Source organism: Elephas maximus, chromosome 3 (genome assembly GCF_024166365.1).
Source record: "Elephas maximus indicus isolate mEleMax1 chromosome 3, mEleMax1 primary haplotype, whole genome shotgun sequence".
NCBI lineage: Eukaryota > Metazoa > Chordata > Mammalia > Proboscidea > Elephantidae > Elephas > Elephas maximus.
Genome location: NC_064821.1, coordinates 74,907,659 through 74,931,484, shown reverse-complemented (window position 1 = coordinate 74,931,484; position 23,826 = coordinate 74,907,659). Strand labels below are relative to the sequence as shown.

The 23,826-nt window shown below is 48.2% G+C and overlaps 1 protein-coding gene across 1 annotated transcript in view; it reads left to right on the top strand.

The window, feature by feature from the left end:
* CSMD2 (CUB and Sushi multiple domains 2) overlaps positions 1-23,826 on the top strand; it is a 786,100-nt gene that overhangs the window by 264,412 nt on the left and 497,862 nt on the right. The window contains exon 4 of the mRNA XM_049878694.1: positions 18,416-18,610. Coding sequence (XP_049734651.1) covers positions 18,416-18,610 — 195 coding nt within the window. The remainder of the gene's footprint in view (positions 1-18,415; positions 18,611-23,826) is intronic.

Sequence of the window (23,826 nt, the reverse complement as noted above, 5' to 3'; positions counted from 1 at the left end):
CCAGGTAAGGAATGTGGATTTTATTTGAAAGGGTTTGAAAAGCTGATGGAGGCTTTTAAGCAGGGGATGTGCTTGAACTTATGTTTTAAAAGATCTCCCTGGCTGCTGTGTCAAGAATGGCTGGGGGGTGGGGGCAAGAGTAAAATCAGGGAGCTCAGCTGGTAGGCCCTTGCAGAAACCAGGTGAAGGATGGGGCCCAGAGGTAGCACTGGAGCTGAGAGAAGTACATGGATTCAGATAGGATCAGCAGGCCTGGCTGATGGGTTGGACGTAAGGGTGGGGGAAAGAGGATTCTAGACTGATTTTTAGTCTGAGCAACAGCTTCCATCCTCACGACAAGTTTAAGGCATATTGTTTTCTACAAAGAATAAACTAAAAAAAGAAAACGAGCACAAGATCATACAGCTGGTAAGAGGTCAAGCCAGACTGAGCCTGGCAAACCCCCCATCTGGAGCATTTCACTGCTGCGCCACCCTGGATGTGAGCTCAGTCACGGCACCAGTGCCAAGGTGGGGACGAGTTCTGCCTTACTTCCGTGTCAGCGCAGAGGGAGGACACCAAGCCCAGGTGTGGCTGGTTTGGCACCTACAGGTGGGACGTTTGAGTGGAGAAAGCAGACGGAATTCCAGTTCATTTTACCTAACAGTGTTGGCATGTTAGAAGGAGCTCTTGAGAGATGGCGATGATGGTGATGATGATGATGATGAAGGCAGTGGCAACACAATGATGAAAATGGCCGCTCTCACGCCTTGGGATACTTACAGCAAGCTCTTTAAAACCCAGAAAACCAAACCCACTGCCGTCGAGTTCATTCCAACTCATAGCGACCCTACAGGACAGAGCAGAACTGCCCCATAGAGTTTTCAAGAAGTGCCTGGCGGATTTGAGCTGCTGACCTTTTGGTTAGCAGTGGTAGCACTTAGCACCACGCCACCAGAGTTCCCAGAAAGCTCTTTACAATATAACATTTTATCGGTCCTCACTATCACCCTACAATGTAGGTACTATCATTGTCCCCATTCTACAGACGAGCAGACTGAGGCTAAGTGATATTAAGGCCACTCACCAGTAAGTGGAGGAACAAAAATTCAAATCTTCGTCTCCACAGCCTTGGTGCCTTTCTAGTAATGGCCCAGGTTAAGTAAGGAGACTAATTAAGAAGGTACAACTGCCCTCACTCCTTGGTGTTCTATTTTTGGGGCCAACTTGAAGGTACACAGAGTAATTATTTCCTGGAATGAGTATCTTCTGCATGGGCCCCAGGATGCTCCGCACGCAGCCTCCCGCGTGGAAGCTGACACCACGTTTGCTTGGCGACAAGTCACAACAAGGCTCGGCACACTCCCACCCCACCCCACCCCACCCCACCCCACCCCACCCCACCCCACCCCACGCCACCCCACCCCACCCCACCCCACCCCACCCCACCCCACGCCACCCCACCCCACCCCACCCCACTCAGGCGGCACCTCCTGGGGAAAATAAGATAAAACAAAATCAAGCTGGGCTCCTAATTCACATTCTATCTCCGGCAGCTCCTTGATGATAAATAATTCTGGAATTGGAAATGAGGCAGGAGGGAGGTGGGGGGGTTCTGAACAGTGTGGCTCAGCTGGCCGTTTCCACTTGGAATTTCTCTCTCTTCCTTCCTGGGGTGCCTGGTGAGTCAGGGCCAGGTTACTGGGTGTGAGCGGCCACCTTTGCCTCCTTCTGCTTTACTCCAGGCTTGACCATGCTGTGTATGATCGTGGATGTTTAGGTGGCTGGGTGCAAGTCAGCGGCCCCACAGGACTGCCATCCCAGGGACATGCCCACCCCTGCACAGTGCCCCCCTCACCCCTCACCTTACTTCCCCACCCCTCGCCATATCGGAGCCTCAGGCCCTGCCCTCACCATATTGGAGCCTCAAGCCCTGCAGGTTTCCATGTTATTGTTGTTACTTGTCATCCGGTCGGCTCTGATTCATGGAGACCCCATGTACAACAGAATGAAACGTCTCCCGGTCCTGTGCCATCTTCACAACTGTTGTTATGCTCAGGTCCATTGTTGTGGCCACTGTAAAAAAAAAAAAAAAAAAAAATTTTTTTTTTTTTTCCAACCTAGGGAACTCATTTTCCAGCAGTATATCAGACAGTATTCTGTTGTGATCCATAGGGTTTTCAGTGGCTAATTTTTGGCAGTAGATTACTGGGTCTTTCTTCCTAGTCTGTCTTAGTCTGGAAGCTCCACTGAAACCTGTGTAGCATGGGTGACCCTACAGGTATTTGAAATACAGATAGCGTAGCTTCCAGTATCATAGCAAAACAGAAAACACCATAGTACAACAAACCGACAGATGGTTTCAATAGCAACCCTTTATCAATCAGCTGTGAAAAGCAGTCAAGTATAGTGGTTAGAGTCCTGGCTTTGTCACTTACCTGGTTTGTGACCTCAGACAAGTTATTTCACGTTTCTGGCCTTAGTTTCCTTAAGTGTAGAACTAGGATTACCATAGCACCAACTTCACAGATGGGGAGACGGGTTGGCTCAGATAATACTAGCACTTCTGAGCCAGGCATCATGCTGGGAGCTTTGCATGGCTTATCTAAGTTGGTCCTCACGACAACCTCCCAAAAACCAACCAAACCCATTGCCGTTGAGTCGATTCCAACTCATAGCGACCCTATAGGGTGGAGTAGAACTGCCCCATATGGTTTCCAAGGAGGGGCTGGTGCATTCGAGCTGCTTACCTTTTAGTTAGTAGCCAAGTTCTTAACCACTGCACCACCAGGACTCCTCAACAACTAAGAGGTAGTTATATTATTATCCTGTTTATGTCCTGTGCCCCAGGTGGAGAAACTGAGTCTCAGGGAAGTGAAGGACTAGCTGCAGGTCCCTCACTTGTAAGCGGTGGTGTTGGGGTTCTGACTGCAGAGCTTGCGCTCCTGTCTAATGCCTTATTCTGTCTTTCTCTGCATGGAGAGCATCGAGCATAGGATTAGGCCCACAGGGAGCATCCAGCAAAGGAAGGCCCGGCTGGTAAATTCTGGACATGATCATAGTTGGCTGCTGGGTCAATAAAATCAATCCCTCTCCCTCGGGGAAGAAGTCAGCTTTAACGGTCAAGGCCCTTGTTAGCCTGGACATTCTGAGCTTGGGGCTGGCAGGCCTGTCATACCGGGTGGGAGAAGAGGGATCCAAGCCTGACCTTAGTGAGGCCTGGAATCCTGCCTTCCTGGAAAGAGGGTCCTGAGCCCCAAAATAGTGAAGACCCACGTGGATTCTGTATTTGTTGCCCAGGGCTGCCTTCACAGATTACTACAGACTTGGTAGCTTAAAACAACAGAAATTTATTGTCTCACAGTTCTGGAGGCTGGAAATCAAGGTGTCCAGGATATCAAGGTGTTGGCAAGGCGACACTCTCTGAGGACTGGAAGGGAGAACCCTTCCTTGCCTCTTCCAGCTTTTGTGGCTGTCATACTTCTTGGCTTATGGCCGCCGTCATTCCCGTCTCTGCCTGCATCTTCACAGAATATGCCTGACACACTGTAGACCCTCAGATGATTGCCTTGCCTCCTTGTGGAGGCTGCAGCCCTGGAGGGGCTCTGGTAGCCTCTTAAATAAAAGAGCCATCTTCTTGAGAGTGTAAGCATGCTGAGAGCAGACAGATGCTCACTGTGGCTCCCCAGTGTTTTGGCTGAGTGGGTCAATGAATGAATGAGCTGCTCCTGGAGCCAGCATGCCTCCTAAGCAGATGAAGATGTGGAGTGACAGCACCCACAGCATTTGGACAGATTGTTGTCGCTTAAGCTCAAGAGAGAGCAGAGAGAACGAGGGCTGCTTCTGTAGCCTCCCCCAGCCCTGGAGATGAGTGCTAACAGGCTAAGGAAAGGAGGGTAGGAAGGTCAAAGACGGGGTCAAGGGTAGGCAGCAACAACTAGGGGCTGAGTTGTCAGAGAACAGACAAGGGGAAGGAGGCACTGGGGTCTTCAGGTTTTGAGGATACGGAGACTCCAGGCTGGAATCACTTAGGAGCCAGAATTAAGAGTTTGTCTGTCTTTGGTGAATAAGCACAGTGGTAGAGTGATTGGGTCACATCAGTTCTTCGAATACACATAGGGAGGTAAGACCATCTGGGGGCCTCTTCTCCCATCCTTCTCTAAGTGGGAGGGGCAACAAAGCCCACAGGGACCTGGTACAAGACTCCATCTCCATGCACGTACCCTGTGCCCTGGGACAGCTGCAGCCCTCTTCATTTTGCTTGGGAAACGATGGGGCCTGGGAGCTACCTACTCCTAGGCCCTCATTCTCCTGGGGCTATCAGCAGCCTGGCCTCTCCTATAAACATCAATTCCTGTCCAACACTGCCAGCCTGCAGCTGCTCAACCCTGTCTCTCTTGGGCCTATCCTCAACATCTCAGACATAGACACGTTACACCCACCTGTACCCCACACACATACACAAACATTACACACATGCACAAATCTTACAATGCACTCACTCACATACACACAACTTGATGGCACCTAACAACAACAAAATGATGCTGAGCAAGTTTCAGCATTGCTTCCACACTAGATGGCCTGGCGATTGACTTCTGAAAATCAGCCAATGAAAATTCTATGGACCACAATGGTCTGATCTGCAACCAATCATGGGGATGGTGTAGGACCGGGCATTGATTGGTTCTGTTGTGCCTGGGGTCCCCATGAGTCGAGGGCCCTCGATGACAGCTAATGACAACAACAGCACCAAGGACAAGAGCCTGGAAAACAAACCCACAACGGGGGCTGCCCTGCTCCTAGGCACATGCCAGCTCCTCTCCCTGGAATGTCTTCCTCTCTCAGCCAAGGCTGTGCTGAATACCTCTTCCAGGAAACTGCTCTTATTCCTTCCCATTGTCCCTGAGGCTGTGTGCCACTCTGGTGGGCAGCGGTGGCACAGGGCAGCTGAGGAGAGGGACAGGAGGGGACAGGGTCCTGGGCAAGAGGGATACCCCACCTGCTGGGCAAGGCTCACTCTGGGTCCAGTGAACACAGGGTCACCTTCTGGGCTCTAGGGCATCTGCATGTCCCTAGTTGGGGCTGGGTGAGACCATTCGTGAATGATTCTTGTTAGGAGCTAGGTGAGGCCTTTCAGACTTGAAGCAGCTGTCCTCTGCCTGGCTCATTAAAAGTCATGTTGGTCCAAGGGATGGCACCTGCCTGGCAGAGCCAGGGATGGCTTCTTGAGTTCCAGCTCCTGGGGCCCATCTGTTCTCCCCAGTGACTGCTCCCAATTTCTCTGTATTTCAGCTCCAGCCCCTCTCACTGCACTAGCCACTTCTCTCAGGGAACTCCAGAGACTTAACACATCCCAAATTTATTGAGCACCTACCATGTGCCTGGAGCCCTGGTGGTGCAATGGGTAAGAGCTCAGCTGCTAACCAACAGGTTGGCAGTTTGAATCCACCAGACACTCCTTGGAAACCCTATGGGGCAGTTCTACTCTGTCCTATAGGGCTGCTATGAGTTGGAATCAACTCGATGGCAATGGGTTTGGTTTTTTGGGTACTACGTGCCAAGCACTGAGATCAGCACTTTGTCTGGTATATCTTACTTAGTCCTCTCAACAGCTCTCTGAGGTGGGCACAGTTATTATTCCCGTTTTATAGGTGAGCAAACTGAGGTGCAAGGAGGTGAAGTAACTTGCTAGTTAAGTAACAGAGTTGGGATTTGAACCTGGGCTGTCTGTCTCCAGAGTCCATTCTCCTAACCGTTATGCTTTGCTACCTTTTGCCGTTGGGTCTGTTCCCACTCGTGGAGACCCCGTGTGTTACAGAGTGGAACTGCCTCATGGGGTTTTCTTGGCTGTAATCTTCACAGAAGCAGTTCAGCGGGCCTTTCTTCCACAGAGCTGCTGGGTGAGTTTGAACTGCCAGCCTTTAGGTTAGCAGTTAATCTGCAAACCACTCACACCACCCAGGTTCCTTCTGCTCTGCTACCTATTGTATAATGACTGCCAACCCATAGTTGTACCACCTGTCTGTCAGTTTGTCGCACTGTGTGGCTTGCATGTTACTACGATGCTGGAAGGTATGCCATTGGTATTCCAAATAACTAGCAGGGTTACCCATGGTGGACAGGATTCAGTGGAGCTTCCAGGCTGGAGTTTCCGGAATAAGACAGACTAGGAAGAAAGGCCTGGCAATCCACTTGTGAGAATTGGCCAGTGAAAACCCTGTGGATCACAACAGAATATTGTCTGATACAGTGCTGATAGATTAGCCTCCTAGGTTGGAGGGCATTCAAAACACAGAGTGGACTCAAGCACACCAATGGTTATGAAGATGGCGCAGGATCGGGCAACATTTCATTCTGTTGTACGTGGAGTTGCCATGAGTAACACCTGACTTGGCAGCAACTGATGGCAACAACAACCCATAGTTAGAAGGGGACACAGACAGAATCCAAACTCAAGTCTGTGGGACATCAGAGACATTCTCCGAACCGTGACGTTCTATGCCTCCAGGCCCTGATCGCCCCTCGATGCCCACCTCATAGATCATGGGTGGAGCCAGCAGCTGCCTGAACCCTCTCCAGGGTCAGATCTACATCCCCATCCCCACCCCTGCATACCATACTGTGATAGTAGCTTCAGGACAGGCACCAGGCAAGCCCCGCCAGTGTGGGGAGCCAGTGTGGGGATTGGTGTGCTGGCCTTCAAAGGCGCTCTGGAGACATAAGGAGACGTCTATGAGAAAGGGTTATTAACCCATAAGAGGCTACACAAAAGTGGGTCATTTTTTAAAACAACTTCATTGAGTCGTAATTCACGTACATACAATTGGCCTGTTTAAAGTGTATAATTCAGTGATTTTTAGTATATTCACAGATATGTACAGCTATCACCGTGGTCGATTTTAGACCAGCTCCATCACCTCAGAAAAGAAACCCTGTACCCTTTAGCTATCACCCCCTATGCCTCCATTTCCTCCCCAGCCCTAAGCAACCACTAATCTACAGATCATTGTTTTTATACATAAACACGGGTTGTTTATTTATATGTGTGGGAGAATAAGTGTGTTGTGTCTGCTGTCAGATTTGTGAGCGCAAGAGCTGTGTACAGATGCCTTCTGGGTTTGTATGTGCACGTTTATGTGTATGAGAATGTGCGTATGTGTGTAGGAGTGTGTGTACAGCTGGGTTTGTGCATATTGGGTGTGTGAGTACACTGGAATAGCCTGTTTCATGTGTAAGAGACTAGGGTCTCCCAGATAAGGGGCTTCACCAGGCAGAGCGGGTTCTACCTCCTGCTCTGTGACCCTGGAGGGCCGAAATGGATAATCTCCACCTGCCCGGTGTACAGGGGCTCCCATGAAGCCTTTGGAGAAGGAGCTGGGCTCCAGAGATGAGTAAAACTGAACTGACAGGCAAGAGGCAGGGCCTTTCCTTCCCTACTGTTCCTGATTCTTAAAGTGCAAAAGGTACTATCTCTGGCTCTGTTGAGGAACTTGTAGGAAAGTGTGCCTGGAAGCAGACTTCTCACCCAGTTGGGATAGTCTTGTGCTTCACTAACCCTTCCTCTGCTTCTTCACTGTAATGCAGCCATTAGGAAAGGAGGTGCAAAAAGTCAAGCTGACTGAGTTCAAACCCCAGCTGCCCCGGTTCCCAGTCACGTGTGTGTTAAGCGCTCACCTTCTCCAAACCTCAGTTTCCTCATCTGTAAAAAGGGGACAGTACCCGCCTTACAGTGGATTAAAAGAGACAGGATGAAATGTCAAGTTAGCCCATAGAAGTGTCCAGTAACCAATGGTGCTACTGATGAAGAAAGCAGACAGAGCGGGGTTCACAGGACTCCTTATGGGGACTCAGGTGCATCTCATGTTTAATCATTGTCTCTTGTAGTCACTGTGTCCCCATCCTTTGCAGAAGGTACAAGAAACTGGCGGATAAGGGGGTTGGAAGCTTCACTTCTCACCATCCTTTGCAGAAGGTACAAGTAACAGGTGGATGAAGGTGGCTGGAAGCTTGACTTCTCCCCTCCTCTACCAGCCCCTGTAACTCTTCTTGGAAAGAGGGAGCGAGGGGTCAAGAGTCTTTGGAGTACTCTGCTTCTTTCAGCAAGAGCAAATTAAACGAACTCTTGCCTTAAGAAGAAAGATGCCTGCGAGGTATGCTGGGGCTTCAGAGCCCTGGACAGGGAGCCAAGTGGAGGAAATCAGGGATCTGGGGCTACATTATTCTAGGGGGTTGGAGTTGGCAGGTGGGGTATCACCATGGACATCTCAAGTGGTGCTGACACTCAGAGGATATAGGAGACTAAGACCCAGCCTTGGGGAGGAGGCTGCAAAGCCTGGACAGGGACAGAGCAGGGCTCCCACCATGAGGAGCGTAAGGAGAAGGCAGCTTGATGGGACAGCCCTGGCAGGGGTAGGATGGCCTCCCTGGGAGGGCGCACTCACCCAGGCAGAAGAGTCCCAGCCTCAAAGCAGGACCCACCTGCTGGGTTTGGGTCAGAGCCTCCTCCTCTCCAAGCTCTTTTGCTAGGATTTGTTCAGGGCTGACATGGCAGGTGATGAGTCCCTGCCTGCAGTTGGGCAGGGTGCGGGTCAATCCTGGCTGGTCCTGGCCAGAAACCTCTAGAAGGCAGGGCCACCAGGCCTGAGGGCCATTCTGCTCCAGTCAAACAGAAAACCTCCTACCCTGCAATCCAAATTGTCAGATGAAAAGAAAGGACCTGTGCCTTTGGCTTCTCTGGCATGCTGAGCTCCTGTGACAGGACACATTTACTTCTTTGGTAAGAATTGACTCTACCCACTCCCCACCAAAGTCACTGAACGATTAGGTCTGGGAAACCTCAGGCCATCCCCCAAAAACAGTTGCTGTCGAAATGATTCCGAGTCATGGCGGCCCCATATGTGTCAGAGTAGATCTGTACTCTGTAGGGTTGTCAGTGGCTGATTTTTCAGAAGTAGATCACCAGGCCTTTCTTCTGAGGCACCTCTCGGTGGACTTGAACCTCCAACCTTTCAGTTAGCAACCCAGCACTTGCTAACCATTTACACCACCTATAGACACCCAAACCCAAAAAACCCGCTGCCGCCGAGTCGATTCCAAATCATAGCAACCCTACAGGGCAGAGTAGAACTGCCCCATAGAGTTTCCAAGGAGCGCCTGGCGGATTCAAACTGCTGACCTTTTGGTTAGCAGCCATAGCACTTAACCACTACGCCACCTAGCCAGCCCCCAGAAAAAACTCAGGCTTGGACATGCCACAGGGGGAGGCATGTTTGTAAAAAAATAAATAAATAAAATAAATGTTATTCTGGAAAGTACTATGTACTGTCAGCTGTCATTGCCATTGTTCTTTTTATTATGGTGATTAATCAGGAAAGCAAAGCAACTTGGGTCTATCCTAGTTTAGAATCCACCAATTATCAAGGTGTGTTAGGCAGAAAGGTTCGGGTTAACAGGTGTTTCCAAGAATAAAAGAGAGGTTCTCTAGTCAAATGTTTGGAAATTCTGGATTAAGTGAAGCTTTCTTCTACAGAACCTCTAGATAAACTCGTGAGCATTGCTTTCTTCATTAGGAGGGAATTTCTGCAGTATTTCTCAAAATTACTTGGCCCACTGAATTTCTGTCAAGGAAGTTATTTCCCAGCCAGTGTTGTACGAAACAATTTCTAGATTTAGCCCCAGATTACATATTGAGCTGTTCTATGCTTAGTGTTAACTGTGTTTTGCCTTGTCTCCCCATAGGCACTACTTACTTTCCGTGTGTCCCTCTGTCTGGACCCAACTGATAATCGCTGTGCCAGGGTGTGGTGTGGGTGGGGGGGGCAGAGTGAGGAGCACTAAGGAATGGGGCTAGAGGGGTTGACAGAGGCCACATTGTAGAAGACCTTTGTGCCAGCCTGAGGGGCCAAGGCATGCCACAGTGTCCTGAAATGGGAGAGGGGTGTGTTGTTGGTGCAGAAAGACAACCTGCACTTCCCACAGACAGTGAGTAGAGGAAGGATCCCCTTGACTTCAATGCTCTGTCCTTTCCCAGGTTGAACCTGGACCTCTCTGGCTCCAAAGCCTGTGTTTTTTTCACTGCTCTGTCACAGCGCCTTCTCAACAAAACTGATCTTTTCTCAGTTCCATTTCCCTATCATCAGGAGATGGGAAGTTCTTGAGATGTAAATCATATACCTGAGAGAAATACGCAACTGAGTAAACACTAGATTATAGGTCAGCAAACTATGGCCTATGGGCTGGCTGCCTGTTTTTATAAATAAAGTTTTATTGGAACATAGCCACTTCCATTTGTTTGTGTATTGTTAGTGGCTGCTTTGACACTGGAGTGCAAAAGCTGAGTTATCGCAACAGACACCTTATGGCTTTACAAGCCAAAAATATTTACTTCGCAGAATAAGTTCGCTGATCCCTGCACTAGTTCATGTCTCATTCTCTCTCTTTCTCTGTGTGTTCCTCTTTCTCTGTCTCTGTGTGTGTGCACATGTGTGTATACTGTATATATGTATATACAGTATACACACATACAGCAAAACCTATGAAGGCCAGAACTTATGTAAGGCGGAAACCTGTCAGATAAGGAAAACTTAAATATTTTCCACTAAAACGAGCAATAGAAAAGTGCACCCTGTCAAAGGCAGAAAATTTTCAAGACTCAGACAAACAAGGCAGTCCCATTGCGTTCTGGCTCTCCCAGGTTTCACTATGTGTGTATGTATGTGTATGTGTGTGTGTGTGTGTGTGTGTGTGTATATATATATATATATATATATATATAGCTCTGGTGGCACAGTGATTAAAGAGCTGGGCTGCTGATCAAAAGGGCAGCAGTTCAGATTTACCAGCCGCTCCTTGGAAACCTTATAGAGCAGTTCTGCTCTACCCTTTAGGGTCACTATTAGTCGGAATTGACTTTAAGGCAGTGGGTTTGGTTTATACACATACACACACTCACACACGAATATACATTGATACTGTCGAGTGGAACATTGCCAGGTCCCATGCCATCCTCACAATCATTGATGTGGAATATGCTGTGTGTGTATATATATATATATATATGCGCAAAGAATTAGAGCCTTGGAAACCTTATGGGGCAGTTCTACTCTATCCTATAGGGTCACTATGAGTAGGAATTGACTCAACAACGATGACACTTCTTTTTTTTTTTGATGTATATATTTATGTATATATATATATATTTTTTTAATTCATTCAACACATTCCAACTGGGCACTCTTTGTGCCAGGCTTTGAATCAAATGCTAGATATATAAAGAATGTAAAATCATTCCTGCCCTTCGAGGAGTCCAGAGATCAAAATAGACACCTAAGCAATTACGAGCAGGCTCAGCTTCTGTTTGGAATCCAGGGTGTTGTAAATGAATGAATGAATTACAATATTGTATGACAAGTGTAGCAAATACAGCGCAAGGGAAGCCTTGACATAATCCCATAAGTGGGGTCCAAAAAATCCAGTCACATAAAATGTGGGATTGTGGATTGCAAAGTTATTGTAATGACTAGAGTCAGCCTTCGTAGTTAGTGAGCCAGGAGCTTCGGGATTCTGGAAGCCAATCGCCAATCACATTACACCTGAATTTATATTCTATCAGGGTGTGTACATGTGGGGTTTTACAGTTGCTGTAAGATACCGAGGATATAAAGGAAGGCTTCACAGAGGAGGTGACATTTAAGTGTGGTCTTGAAGGATAATAAGAGTTTGCCAGATGGAGAATGTGAGAGGAAAGCAACCTGTGGTTTAGAATAGCAACAGTGGAGGAGACAAGGTGGGGGGAACAGGAGATAAGGCAGGAAATGTCAGGAAAGCACTTCACTGATCATGGCACAAAGTAAATCTACAATAGATAATGTTTAAGATGCTGGGCAGCTAAAGGTAAGTGAGTTGTGAAGGAGTAAGATGGTGTGTGAAGCAAAAGTGCCCACAACAGAGTGGGCACTCAAAAGATTGTTATTGTTGTTGTTAGTTGCCATCGAGTTGATTCTGACTCATGGTGACCCTAAGTGTGCAGAGTAGAACTGGTTCATAGGATTTTCAAGGCTGTGAACTTTTTGGAAGCAGATTGCCAAGCCTTACTTCTGAGATGCCTGTTGGTGAGTTTGAACCTCCAACCTTTTGGCTAGTAGTCCGGTGCTTAACCATTTGTACCACCCGTGGACTCCTATTCAAAATATACCAAACTCAAAACCCATTGCCGTCAAGTCAATTCTGACTCACAGAGATCCATAGGACAGAGTAGAACTGCCCCATAGGGTTTCCAAGGTGAAATCTTTACAAGAGCAGACTGCCACATCTTTCTCCTTCAGAGCAGCTGGTGGGTTTAAACCACCGACTTTTTGGTTGGCAGCTGAGCACTTTAACCACTGTGCCACGTCAACCATGCCCACTGCCACCCCCACCCAACAAACACACACACACAGAGCACCATCTGTTCTTTTGGTACTGAACACGGTGGGAGGATAGTCCTCTCTGAATCCTTCTTCCCAGCCATCCTATCATCTTGTATCAAACTTATGGCCGTGAACATGAAACGGGTTACTTGATGGAAGATAATAAACTAAAACATATGAAGGCTGCTTGTCCAGAGAGCATTAATGACTCTTCATTATAATATAGGGACCAGAGTCTCAGATTAAAAATAAAAGAAGGCAGGATGTAGCTCTTGCCACCCTCCAACCACAGAGGAGAGTCACTGTCATACAATCACTGAGGATGTTGTGTTGATTGGCAAGAGCCTGGCTTTGTAGAAGGGACAAAATTCCCCACAGCTAATCTACAATGGAATTGTTCAATGTCAGGCAAAGCTTTAATGATACTGTTCTGGGCTGCGTTGGATGTAAATACCCCACTCTTCATTTTGTAAGCAATCAAAGGGAAGCTTTATAGATGGGAGAACATGAGCGGTTATAATATCTGTGCCAAAGAACACACAGGCAACATGGAAAAATCAAAGGGTGCTGTTGCCTTAGAAAGGCTTCGCTTTGTGGCTTATCTGCCATCTCCTACTTCTGCCCAGTAAATCGTGCATCAGGCACATTACAAAAGACCATGCTTTAAATGTTGCCCTTGACATTATTAAAAAGTACAGGATTGGCAAATCAGACTGGGAAGGAAAAAAAATACCGCTAAATCTGAACAATCAGGTAGGTAATCACCTTTCTTCTTGTCGAGGTGGCTAGAATGATGAAGGGGGGAAAGAAGGCTCATTTATTAAGCACCTATGGGCCCTTTGCCTCTGTCAGAAGCAGCATCGCATTCCAGCTAAGAGCTGAAAAGACCTAGATTCACAGCCTAGCTCTGCCCTTTCCTCTAGCTGTGTGGCCTTGGGAAAGTTACTTAAATTCTATGTGTGCCTCAGTTTTTTCATCCTGTATCCCACAAAGTCCATAGGTGGCGCAACCTAACTACTACAAACTAGAAGTTGGCAGTTTGGACCCATCCAGCAGTGCCGTGGAAGAAAGTCCTGGTGATCTGTGAAGATTAAAGTCAAGAAAACCCTAGGGACCAGTTCTGCTCTGGAGGACACAAGGTCATCACGAGTAGGAATCAACTCGATGGCAACGTGTTTAGTTTTTTTTTTTTTTGGACATATCCCATAGGATTGGTTTAAAGATTAATAAAAGTAAATTTATATCCCAGGACCTAAAACCTACAAGATACCCAGTGAAGGGTATTGTCAATCCTAAAGAAAAAAAAAAAAAGTTCCTGTTGAGTCACCTCCAACTCATGGGATCTCATGTGTGTCGGACAAGAACAGTGCTCCTTAGGGTTTCGGTGGCTGGTTTTTCAGAAGTACATTGCCAGGCCTTTCTTCCAAGGTGCTTCTGGGTGGACTTGAACCTCCAGCCTTTCAGTTAGCAGCTGAGCACATTCACCATTTACAACATCCAGAGACTCCATATGGGAGGAAAAAACTATCCTCGTTTTCAGGTGAAGGAATTGAAACCCAGTGAGGTAAATTTTCTGGCTCAAGATCACTCGGAGAGAGGCAGTCAAGCATGATTTGGACCCAGTCCTCTCTGATCTGGAAGTCTACCCTCTTTCTGTTCACTGTGCAGCCTCTGAGAAGCTGGCTTGGGATAAAAAGGGAGGCAGGCTCCACCAGACTGAGTCCAGTACAACTAGATGGTACCCAGCTACCACCACTGACTGCTCTGACAGGGATCACAATAGAGGGTCCTGGACAGAGCTGGAGAAAAATGTAGAACAAAATTCTAACTCACAAAAAAAGGCCAGACTTGCTGGCCTAACGGAGACTGGAGAAACCCTGAGAGTAGAGCCCCTGGACACCTTTCAACTCAGTCATGAAGTCACTTCTGAGGTTCACCCTTCGGCCAAAGATTAGACAGGCCTATAAAACAAAATGAGACTAAAGGGGCACACCAGCCCTGGGGCAAGGACTAGAAGGCAGGAGGGGACAGGAAAGCTGGTAATACGGAACCCAAGGTTGAGAAGGGAGAGTGTTGACGTGTCGTGGGGTTGTTAACCAATGTCATAAAACTATATGTGTACTGTCTAATGAGAAACTAGTTTGCTCTGTAAACCTTCATCTAGAGTACGATTAAAAAAAAAAGGAGGGGGCGGCAGGGTTGGAAATGAGCCCCCATTCATCACATCCAGGTCCTGGTGGCGGCGCCAATCAGAGTCTTTTGGTTATGGCAGCTCATTAAGTAAAGAGCAGTGAGCGTTTGAGAGTGACTTTTTAAAAAGAACTGACTTTTATTTATAGTGACGTTTCAGTCATTAATTTCTAAGGAAGAAAGCCCAAAGCTGAAGCAGGTTCATTAAAAATTTGACATTAGTAATTTAATTAAATTGGGTCTTTGCGTCTTGTTGTGGAAAATGAAGGGTTGGTTCTACACCAGTTTTCAGCCCATTTCCCCTGGTGGGCTTCCCACCTCACCTTCGCTTGCTTTCTTCTTCAAATGCTTACCTGACCTAGCCCTCCCACCCCAACACTCACAAACACACATATCACAGTCACTGCCTCTGCAGATGTCATCACCACAGGCGCCATCACCATGGACACCATCACCATGGGCACCATCACCACTGGCGCCATCACCACCGCCAAGGAAGTCAGCAGCAAGAGGAGTGTGGGAAACAGCCAGCTGGGCCAGTGCAGAGGGTTCTGGAAGTAAATCCTCTCATGGGGTCATCTCACTTGTCAGGGGTAGGGAACAGGCAAGGAAGAGCTCTTTGGTTCTTAAGCTGAACTCACCTGCAAAAGAATAAGCCTCTTGAGGGCAGGCACTCACTGTGTCTTTTTTGCCACTATATTCCCAGCTCCCAGTGCGGTAGGCCTTCAATAAATTTTTGCTGTATGGGGGAGTTAATACATGAACGAGTAATTCACCAAACAGTCAAGTAATGAGCAGTCAAATATCTCCCTGTAAGTGCGGGGCACTGTGTTAGGCTCCCAGGATATATCTGTAACCCAGAGCAGGCACCTGACCTCGTCGCCCTCCAGCCCAATGGAGTAATGACATCTGCCATTTTTTGTGCACCTACCATGTGCCAGGCACTGTGCCAGCCACACGTCATTCACTACGGATACTCCCCTCAACCCCCTGAACCCCTCAACCCCTCACTCTTTCTCAGATAAGAAAACTAGGGCTCAGAGAGGTCACATGACTCAAGGTCAGGCAGAATAAGACAACAGCAGCACCTTATTTCAGACATAGATCAGGCTGGTTCCAAAGTTGGCCATTTCCCTTGGCACAGAGTTGTGTCTTCCTTGAAAGGAAGGAGGGGAAAGAGGAGGGAAAGCCTTCTTTCTGAGAATTCTGAAATCATCAGGGCTGCTGGAGATGGTCCTAGAAGGCAGGAGCCAACCAGGCTCTGGGCAGGGAATGGACACTGCAAGGGCCTGGGGCACCCTCTAGAGTCCAGGCCTGCGCATCTCTATTTCACCATCTTCATTGCCACCCCTTCCCGTCATTCCAGGATCCCTAAGCTCCTAGGCTTTCTCTGGCCTCAGGGCCTTTGCACATGCTGTTCCCTCTGTCTGGACACTCTTTTTTTTTTTTTTTTTAATTTTTATTGTGCTTTTAGTGAAAGTTTACAAATCAAGTCAGTCTCTCATATAAAAATATATACACACCTTGCTGTACATTCTTAATCGCTTTCCGCCTAATGAGACAGCATGCTCCTTCCTTCCACTTTTTTTCCTCATATCCATTTGGGCAGCTTCTGGCCCCCTCTGCCCTCTCATCTCCCCTCCAGACAGGAGATGCCAACACAGTCTCATGTGTCTACTTGATCCAGGAAGCTTGTTCTTCACCAGTATCATTTTCCATCCCATATTCCAGTCCAATCCCTGTCTGAAGAGTTGGCTTTGGGAATGGTTCCTGTCTTGGGCTAACAGAAGGTCTGGGGACCATGACCACTGGGGTCCTTCTAGTCTCAGTCAGACCATTAAGTCTGGTCTTTTTATGAGAATTTAGGGTCTGCGTCCCACTGCTCTCCTGCTGCCTCAGGGGTTCTCTGTAGTGTTCCCTGTCAGGGCAGTCATCGGTTGTAGCCAGGCACCATCTAGTTCTTCTGGTCTCAGGATGATGTAGTCTCTGGTTCATGTGGTCCTTTCTGTCTTTTAGGCTAATAGTTACCTTGTGTCTTTGGTGTTCTTCATTCTTCCTTGCTCCAGGTGGGTTGAGACCAATGGATGCATCTTAGATGGCCGCTTGCTAGTGCTTAATACTCCAGAAGCCACTCTCCAAAGTGGGATGCAGAATGTTTTCTTAATAAATTTTATCATGCCAATGGACTTAGATGTACCCCAAAACCATGGTCCCCAAACCCCTGCCCCTGCTATGCTGGCCTTCGAAGCATTTAGTTTATTCAGGAAACTTCTTTGCCTTTGGTTTAGTCCAGTTTGGACACTCTTTTTGCCTTGCTAATTCCTGTTAAACTCTTAATGTTCAGCATAGATGTCACCTTCTCCAGGAAGTTGTCCCTGACTCCTCAGACTGGGTTGGGTGCCCTGCCTGGTCCCTATCCCATCATTGTTGTTGTTTGGTGCCATTGAATTGATTTCCACTCATACAACCTCATTGACACAATGGAACTACCCCATAGGGTTTTCTAGGCTGTGATCTTTATGGAAGCAGATTACCAGGTCTTTCTCCCGCAGAGCCATTGGGTGGGTTTGAACCACCCACCAACCTCTTGGTTAGCATATCCCTTCATAACACTCAGCATGTCATTTAATCGAGCACATCTCCCTCTGAAGTGAGAGCTTAAGTTCACTTGTGTCACACTTACTATATGCCAGGCTCTGTCCTAAGCACTTGCCATACCTTAACTCATTTAACGCTCACAACCACCCTGCAAGGAAGGTGCTATCTTGATCCCCATCTTACAAATGAAGAAACTGAGGCCCAGAGAGGTTACGAGACTTGCTCAAGGTCCCACAGGTGGAAAGTGCTTGGGCAGAAATGTGGCTCCAAGTCTGTATTCCCTATACCCCTTTGCGTAGCCTCCATAAACTATCGTGGATGAATTAATGGGCAGATGCTTGGACAGCAGTCTGGACGAGGCTGCGACCGTTATCCCCACCCAATGGCGAACATCCAGGAAGACTGGGAGGCCTAACCTGCAGAGCACACGTGGTTCCAACTCTGGGGAGAAAGGCAAAGGCAAGGGGAAGCTGTGTTGCAGTTGAACAGGTGACTCACAGGCACAGAGGAGCTGCGTCCTCCCATCCCCGTAATTGACGGGTTAGGATGCTCTTGCATTCCATACAAAGATTATTTCCTCTGGATAATGAGAGCACAGTTGCAGCTGGTCCTGATTGCTTTTGCTCCAGTCTTTCACTGTGCATCATGTTCCTCTGCTCCCAATTTTCCCCTTTAAATGGGTCAGGCTGATCAGAACTCAAGCTCTTGTCTTCCCATCTCACTGCCTATTCCAGCATGAACACCTCTACGACTTCCCCTGAACCTGCTGGGCCAGAGTACCCTCTGCCTCCTAGGGCAGACCCCACTTGAAAGAAAGGCCATTCTGTTTAATGAGCACCTACTTTATGCCATGCTCTGCGTCAGGAACTGCCATGGTGTTTGGTGAGAAACAGTGTGGAGTCTGAAATCAGGGCATCTGTGCCCAAGAGATTAAAGTGACTCCCTGGGTCTCAGAGAGAGCGGTTGGGACAGACATACCAGGGCTGCATTAGAGAGAACCAGAAACCTGGGTGCCCAGAAATACCACCTGTGGCTCCTTCTTAACGCATGACTTCTTGTGAGTACCCCAGCCGTGGAGAATTGGCAGACTTGAGAGGTGAGCGGGTGGGAGTGACCATCCCCGATTTACTGAAGTGAGTCTCAAGGGGCTGACTTGCCGAAGGGGGTGCTGCTAGGAGGCAGGGTGTCAGGGCTTGAGACCAATTCACAGGATGCTGTCTCTCCCTTCTCGCCCCTAGTTCTTCCCAGTCACACGTGCGGGAACCCAGGGAGGCTGCCCAATGGCATCCAGCAGGGCTCCAACTTCAACCTGGGCGACAAGGTCCGCTACAGCTGCAACCCCGGCTTCTTCCTAGAGGGCCACGCCGTGCTCACCTGCCACTCCGGCTCTGAGAACAGCGCCACGTGGGACTTCCCCCTGCCCTCCTGCAGAGGTAGGTGGCTGGAGGGGGAACCGTGCAAGTGGGTGGCAGCTGGGAAGGGATGCCGGAGTGGACTTACATGTGCCCAGAAGGGATGCAGCTTCTACTGGGGAAGCTACACCCTACACATTTATTGGGTAATGTATTTGTTTTCTTGGGCTGCCACAATAAAGTACCACAGCTGGGTGGTGCATAAGAACAGAATTTTACCATCTCACAATTCTGGAGGCTAGAAGTCCAAAAGGGGCCCTGGTGGTACAGTGGTTAAGCGCTCAGCTGCTAACTGAAAGGTCGGCGGTTCGAACCCACTAGCAGCTTCGAGGGAGAAAGATGTAGCAGTCTGCCTCCATAAAGATTACAGCCTACAAAACCCTATGGGGCAGTTCTACTCTGACCTATAGGGTTGCTATGAGTCAGAATCAACTCAGTGGTGTCTAACAACACAGCAACAGAAGTCCAAAATCAGAGTGTCGGCCATGTTGGTTCCTTCCGAGGGCTGTGAGAGAGGAACTGTTCCATGCCTCTCCTGCTTCTGGTGATGGCCGGTGGTGCTTGGTGTTCCTCGACTTTAAGAGGCATCACCCCAGCCTCTGCCTCTGTCTTCACCTGGCCATATGCCCTCTGTGTGTCTCTCTATCTCTTCCCTTTTTATAAGGACAGCAGACACATTGGATTAGGGCCCACTCTAGTATGATCTCCAAATGAGGTCACACTCACAGGACTTCATATGAGGTCACATTCACAGGACTTCATATCTTTTTGGAGGACACAATCCCACTCACAACAGGTACCCACTATACGATCCTTAGGGTCTCAGGTATTTCAGGGGCTTCTCAGCCTTGCCAGAATTCCTGGCCCTCAGGGTGTACTTCCTCAGATTCCTTCCCCTGCATCCACAAACTTATTTCTGGCCAGTCTGCCTCACCTCCTGTCCTCCAGTCTCAGAAGTATCATCCACCTTCTCCTCAAAGACCATCTCTCCCCTTATGCACGGGTCTGGCCCCAGCTGCTTTCACACTGACCTCACCCTGGTAGTTCTTCTTTTCTCTTTCCTATCAACTCAACCTCTCCTTATCTAATGGTTTCTCAGCCTCCAAATATGCTCAAAACCTCTTTACCCCAGTATTCACCCCTCCACAAAACCCCACCTCCCTTCCATGCTGGGTCTTCTTCTGCCTCACTGCTCGGGTAGCCAACTCTTCCGTGTTTGCCCGCGACTTTCCCATTTTTATCTCTGAAGGTCCCATGTCCTGGGAACCCCCTCCATCCCAGGCACACTGGGCCAGCTGGTCATCCTACTTCCAGCCTATTCCCTTATTGCCCCCCACTTATAATAAAAAACAGTTGCCTTTCAGTCAACTCTGACTCATGGTGACTACATGTGTGTCAGGGTAGAGCTGTGCTCCATAGGGTTTTCAATGGCTGACCTTTCAGAAGTAGATCGCCAGGGCTGTCTTCTGAGGTGCCTCTGGGTGGACTTGAACCATCAGCCTTTCAGTTGGCAGCCAAGCACGTTAACTCTTTGCAACATCCAGGGGCTCCTGCATTCATAGTAGCCAACCTTATTTGTCAAATAATTTCTAATGGCTTTTATCTGATGATAAAAAATAATACATGATCTTTTCTAAAAGCTTAGAAAACATAGAAAAGAATAAAGAAGGAAACAAAATTTAACCATTTTAACCACAATTTCCATGCATTTCTTTCCTGTCTTTTTCCAAATCCTATTGTACCTATGCAGCTCTTATAAATATGTACATAATTGAGATTCTAATGTGTGTAGACAGTTTCATAACCATCTCTTTTTAAAAATGTAACATCACATTGTGGCATTTTCCCATTCCACTAGCCAAGGCCAGTGTCCTGAAAGCGCCATGCCTCCCCTCCTTCCTGCCTGTTTACTCCCCTGCAGCCTGGCCTTCGCCCCCAGTATTCTGCATCATGTTGCCAAATCAAGTGGGAATTATTTTGCCTCTTATATTTCTTGACCTTTCAACAGCCTTTTGCACTATTGACCATTCTTTTCTTCTTGAAACTCTAATCTCTAAATTCCATGGGTCCCAGAACACCAAGATATAGGTCTGGGACGATCATATTGAGTTGTTGAAAAATGGCTGAACAAGGAGCTCCTCCTTCGGTTTAAGTTTTACCTACTTCTTAGAGGGAGCTTTCCTGTAATTACTATCAAAAGGCTGGCTGCAGGGGTAAGCAGCTCCCTCTTCCCACTCCCACCCACATACACACACCCACTTTTTACTGTCTACACCAGGGATGGAAAACACTTGGCACATACAATCTCTTCTTTGCACTCCCATGGCAGACATAATTAACGGATCATAGCATCTTTCCTGCTTGAGCCTGGACACAGCTGTGAATTCCTTCTCATAGACAAGCCACAACCAAGCAGACCGAGTCTCCACGTGTCTTCACGTTTCTTTTTCATGGCTCAGTCACCAGTGCTTGCTGTAGTCATGCGGTGAAGCCGAAAGGGAGCCAATGTCCCCTTTCCTATCTCCCTAAGTCTCCTTTACTGTGGCCTCATTACTCACTCAGGATATTCTCTCTTCTGCTGATTGGCATCAGGAATGATCAAACCAACCAGGTTTACTGTCACTGGTACTTCTCCTATAACCTTTGCTATCGCTAGTACTATAGCAGAGCCATCCAGAACATGGGCTCTAGTGTCTGATCACTTGAATTCTGATCCTGGCCTTGCTACTCACACACCCTCTGGCTGAATGACTTGGGGCCAGTTACTCAACCTCTGGGCCTCAGCTTTCTCATCTATAAATGGAAATAACAACAGTACTTAACTCATACGTAAGCTGGAAGTGAGGTCCAAGTTGATAAATGCTAAGTACTTAACAAAAGGCCTTGTGTGTAGAACAAATCAGTGGGTGTTAGCTTTCACTGTAGTTCTTACTGCCATGCCACTACTAGCTGGCATTTATTGAGAACTCACTATGTACAGGGGCCGTGGTGGTTCAGTGGTAGAATTCTTGCCTCCATGTGGGAGACCTCAAGTGCAGCCACCACCCGTTGGTCTGTAGAGGCCTGCATTTGCTATGATGCTGAACAGGTTTCAGCAGAACTTCCAGACTAAGATAGACTAGGAAGAAAGACCTGACAATCTACTTCTGAAAAATCAGCCAGTGAAAACTTTATAGATCACGGCAGTCTGATCCCATTGTGCCTGGGGTAGCCATGAGTCAGGGGCCGATACAATAGCAGCTAACAACAACAACACCCTGAACTTCTCCTGGGATGTCCTTCACGTGCTTCAAACTGGTTAATTCCAAAATTTGTGTTCCTTTTTTCCCCAAACTTGTTGTTTCTGCTGCTTTTCCTAGTTTGGTGAAGAGTGTTACCACCCACCAAAGTGGCCAAGACATGTCAATGGCTCTTATACTCCCATCTTTCCCTTACCCCCCACATCATTGACCACCATGTCCTGGTAAATCTTCCTCTGCACTGGTCCCCTTCCACACCTCTGCCCTAACCAAGAGGCTATGGCTATGGTCCAGGTTCTCCTGTCTCTCAACTGGCTTTCTGCCAAGTATCCTCAATGAGCAGCCATCCTCCAGGTCCCCCCGCCACACACCCCCCCCAATCCATTCTCCACTGCTGGAGTGAACTTTTTAAAACACCAAAACCAATTGCTTTAAGTTAATTCTGACTCGTGGTGACCCCGTGTATGTCAGAGTAGAACTGTGCTCCGTAGGGTTTTCGATGGCTGATTTTTAACGTAGATTGTCAGGCCTTTCTTCTGAGGCACCTCTGGGCAGACTTGAACTGCCGTTCTTTCAGTTAGCAACAGAGTGCATTAACTATTTGCACCACCTAACGACTAAAAACAGAGCTGAGACAATCACTTGTTGCCTAGAGTCTCATTAGTGGCTCTTTACCCCTGACAGGGTCAAGTTCAGATTTCTGAGCATGGAGCACAAAGCCCTTCCAGAAGGAGTCCAAGGCCAACCTTTCTAAAAGTCTGTCTCTTAGTCTTTTCTTAAGCATTTTCCTATTTAGCCATACCAGAGAATGCAGCCTTCCAGAACATACCAGGGATGCTGACCGAGGATATCAAATCTTGCTTGCAGGATGTCAAATCTTGCTTCTAGCTCTGGGGGCCCCCTGCTGCCTGAGGGGCTGAGATGGGGTTCTGCTTAAAGGCTGGGAGAGAACAAGGGGTTCTCAAATTCTGAGCCCCGGTCCTTCCCCCTTGCCCTGTGCTTTGGATCCGCTTCTCTATTCTAATATGCTACAAGCTGCAAGAGTATCCTAAAAGCATTCTCAAGAATGTCAGTGACTTTCTGAAAGTGGTTTTCCAAACTGCCCTTCTTTTGGAGGCCCAGCTAAACAGGAACAAAGGGTGCTTTCCAGGCATCCGCTCCATGCCAGCCCTGGCGGTCACGCCAGAGTTAACGGGTTCATACTCAGGAAAGATTAAAAGCTTTTTGGCCTTTCTTCCTCTCCTGTAGAAATCTCAAGGGCTGGCATCTGGGAGTGGATAAACCTCATCCACTGGGCAGTGGTCTGTAAATATTTGCTGAATGAACGGATGGCTGGATGGTTCTAATTCATGATCAGGATCCTGCAGGCTTGCAAGCCCTAAGGGGGAATTACTGGCCTAGGTTACCCCCACCTGCCTAGCAGCACTGAGTGGCACAGTTTCTTCAAGGCCTGAGCTTCCCAGCATAGGTTAGAGAGTTGCATGCTTCTAGGAAATGCCACATACCTGCCCAAAAGGTGGGCTCAGTCTCAGGAGCTTTGGCAGCACAGACTAAAAGGATAGGGAGCAGCTGAGATTAGGGACCCAGCCAGCTGACCTGTGTGTCCATCCCAAGGAGCCTGACCAATCAAGGGATGGTCCAGCTGCCAGAAAAAAGGGGGCAGGCTCTGCAACCTCTCTTAGCTTTGTGTCTCACAGGACACCTGTCTAAAGGCAGAGGTCCCTGGGAGGCACCAAACTTTGTGGAACCTCTGATCAAGAGAAGGAAGACCATGTGGATTTCAGCATCTGGCCTCTGACTTGAGAGAGGCCTTGGCCCTGGATCAAAGAAGGCCTCGAGGGGAAGGAGCAGAGTGTGGGTGCTCTGGGGGCTGAGAGGCAGATGATGCAGAGAAAGCTGCCGTGAGCAAGAAAAACTCAGCCTCTGAAGTTCAAGCCAAACACCACAGGCTGCCACCAGACAGTGGAAATAGGCATTTGGTTCATAGAAGCTTGTACA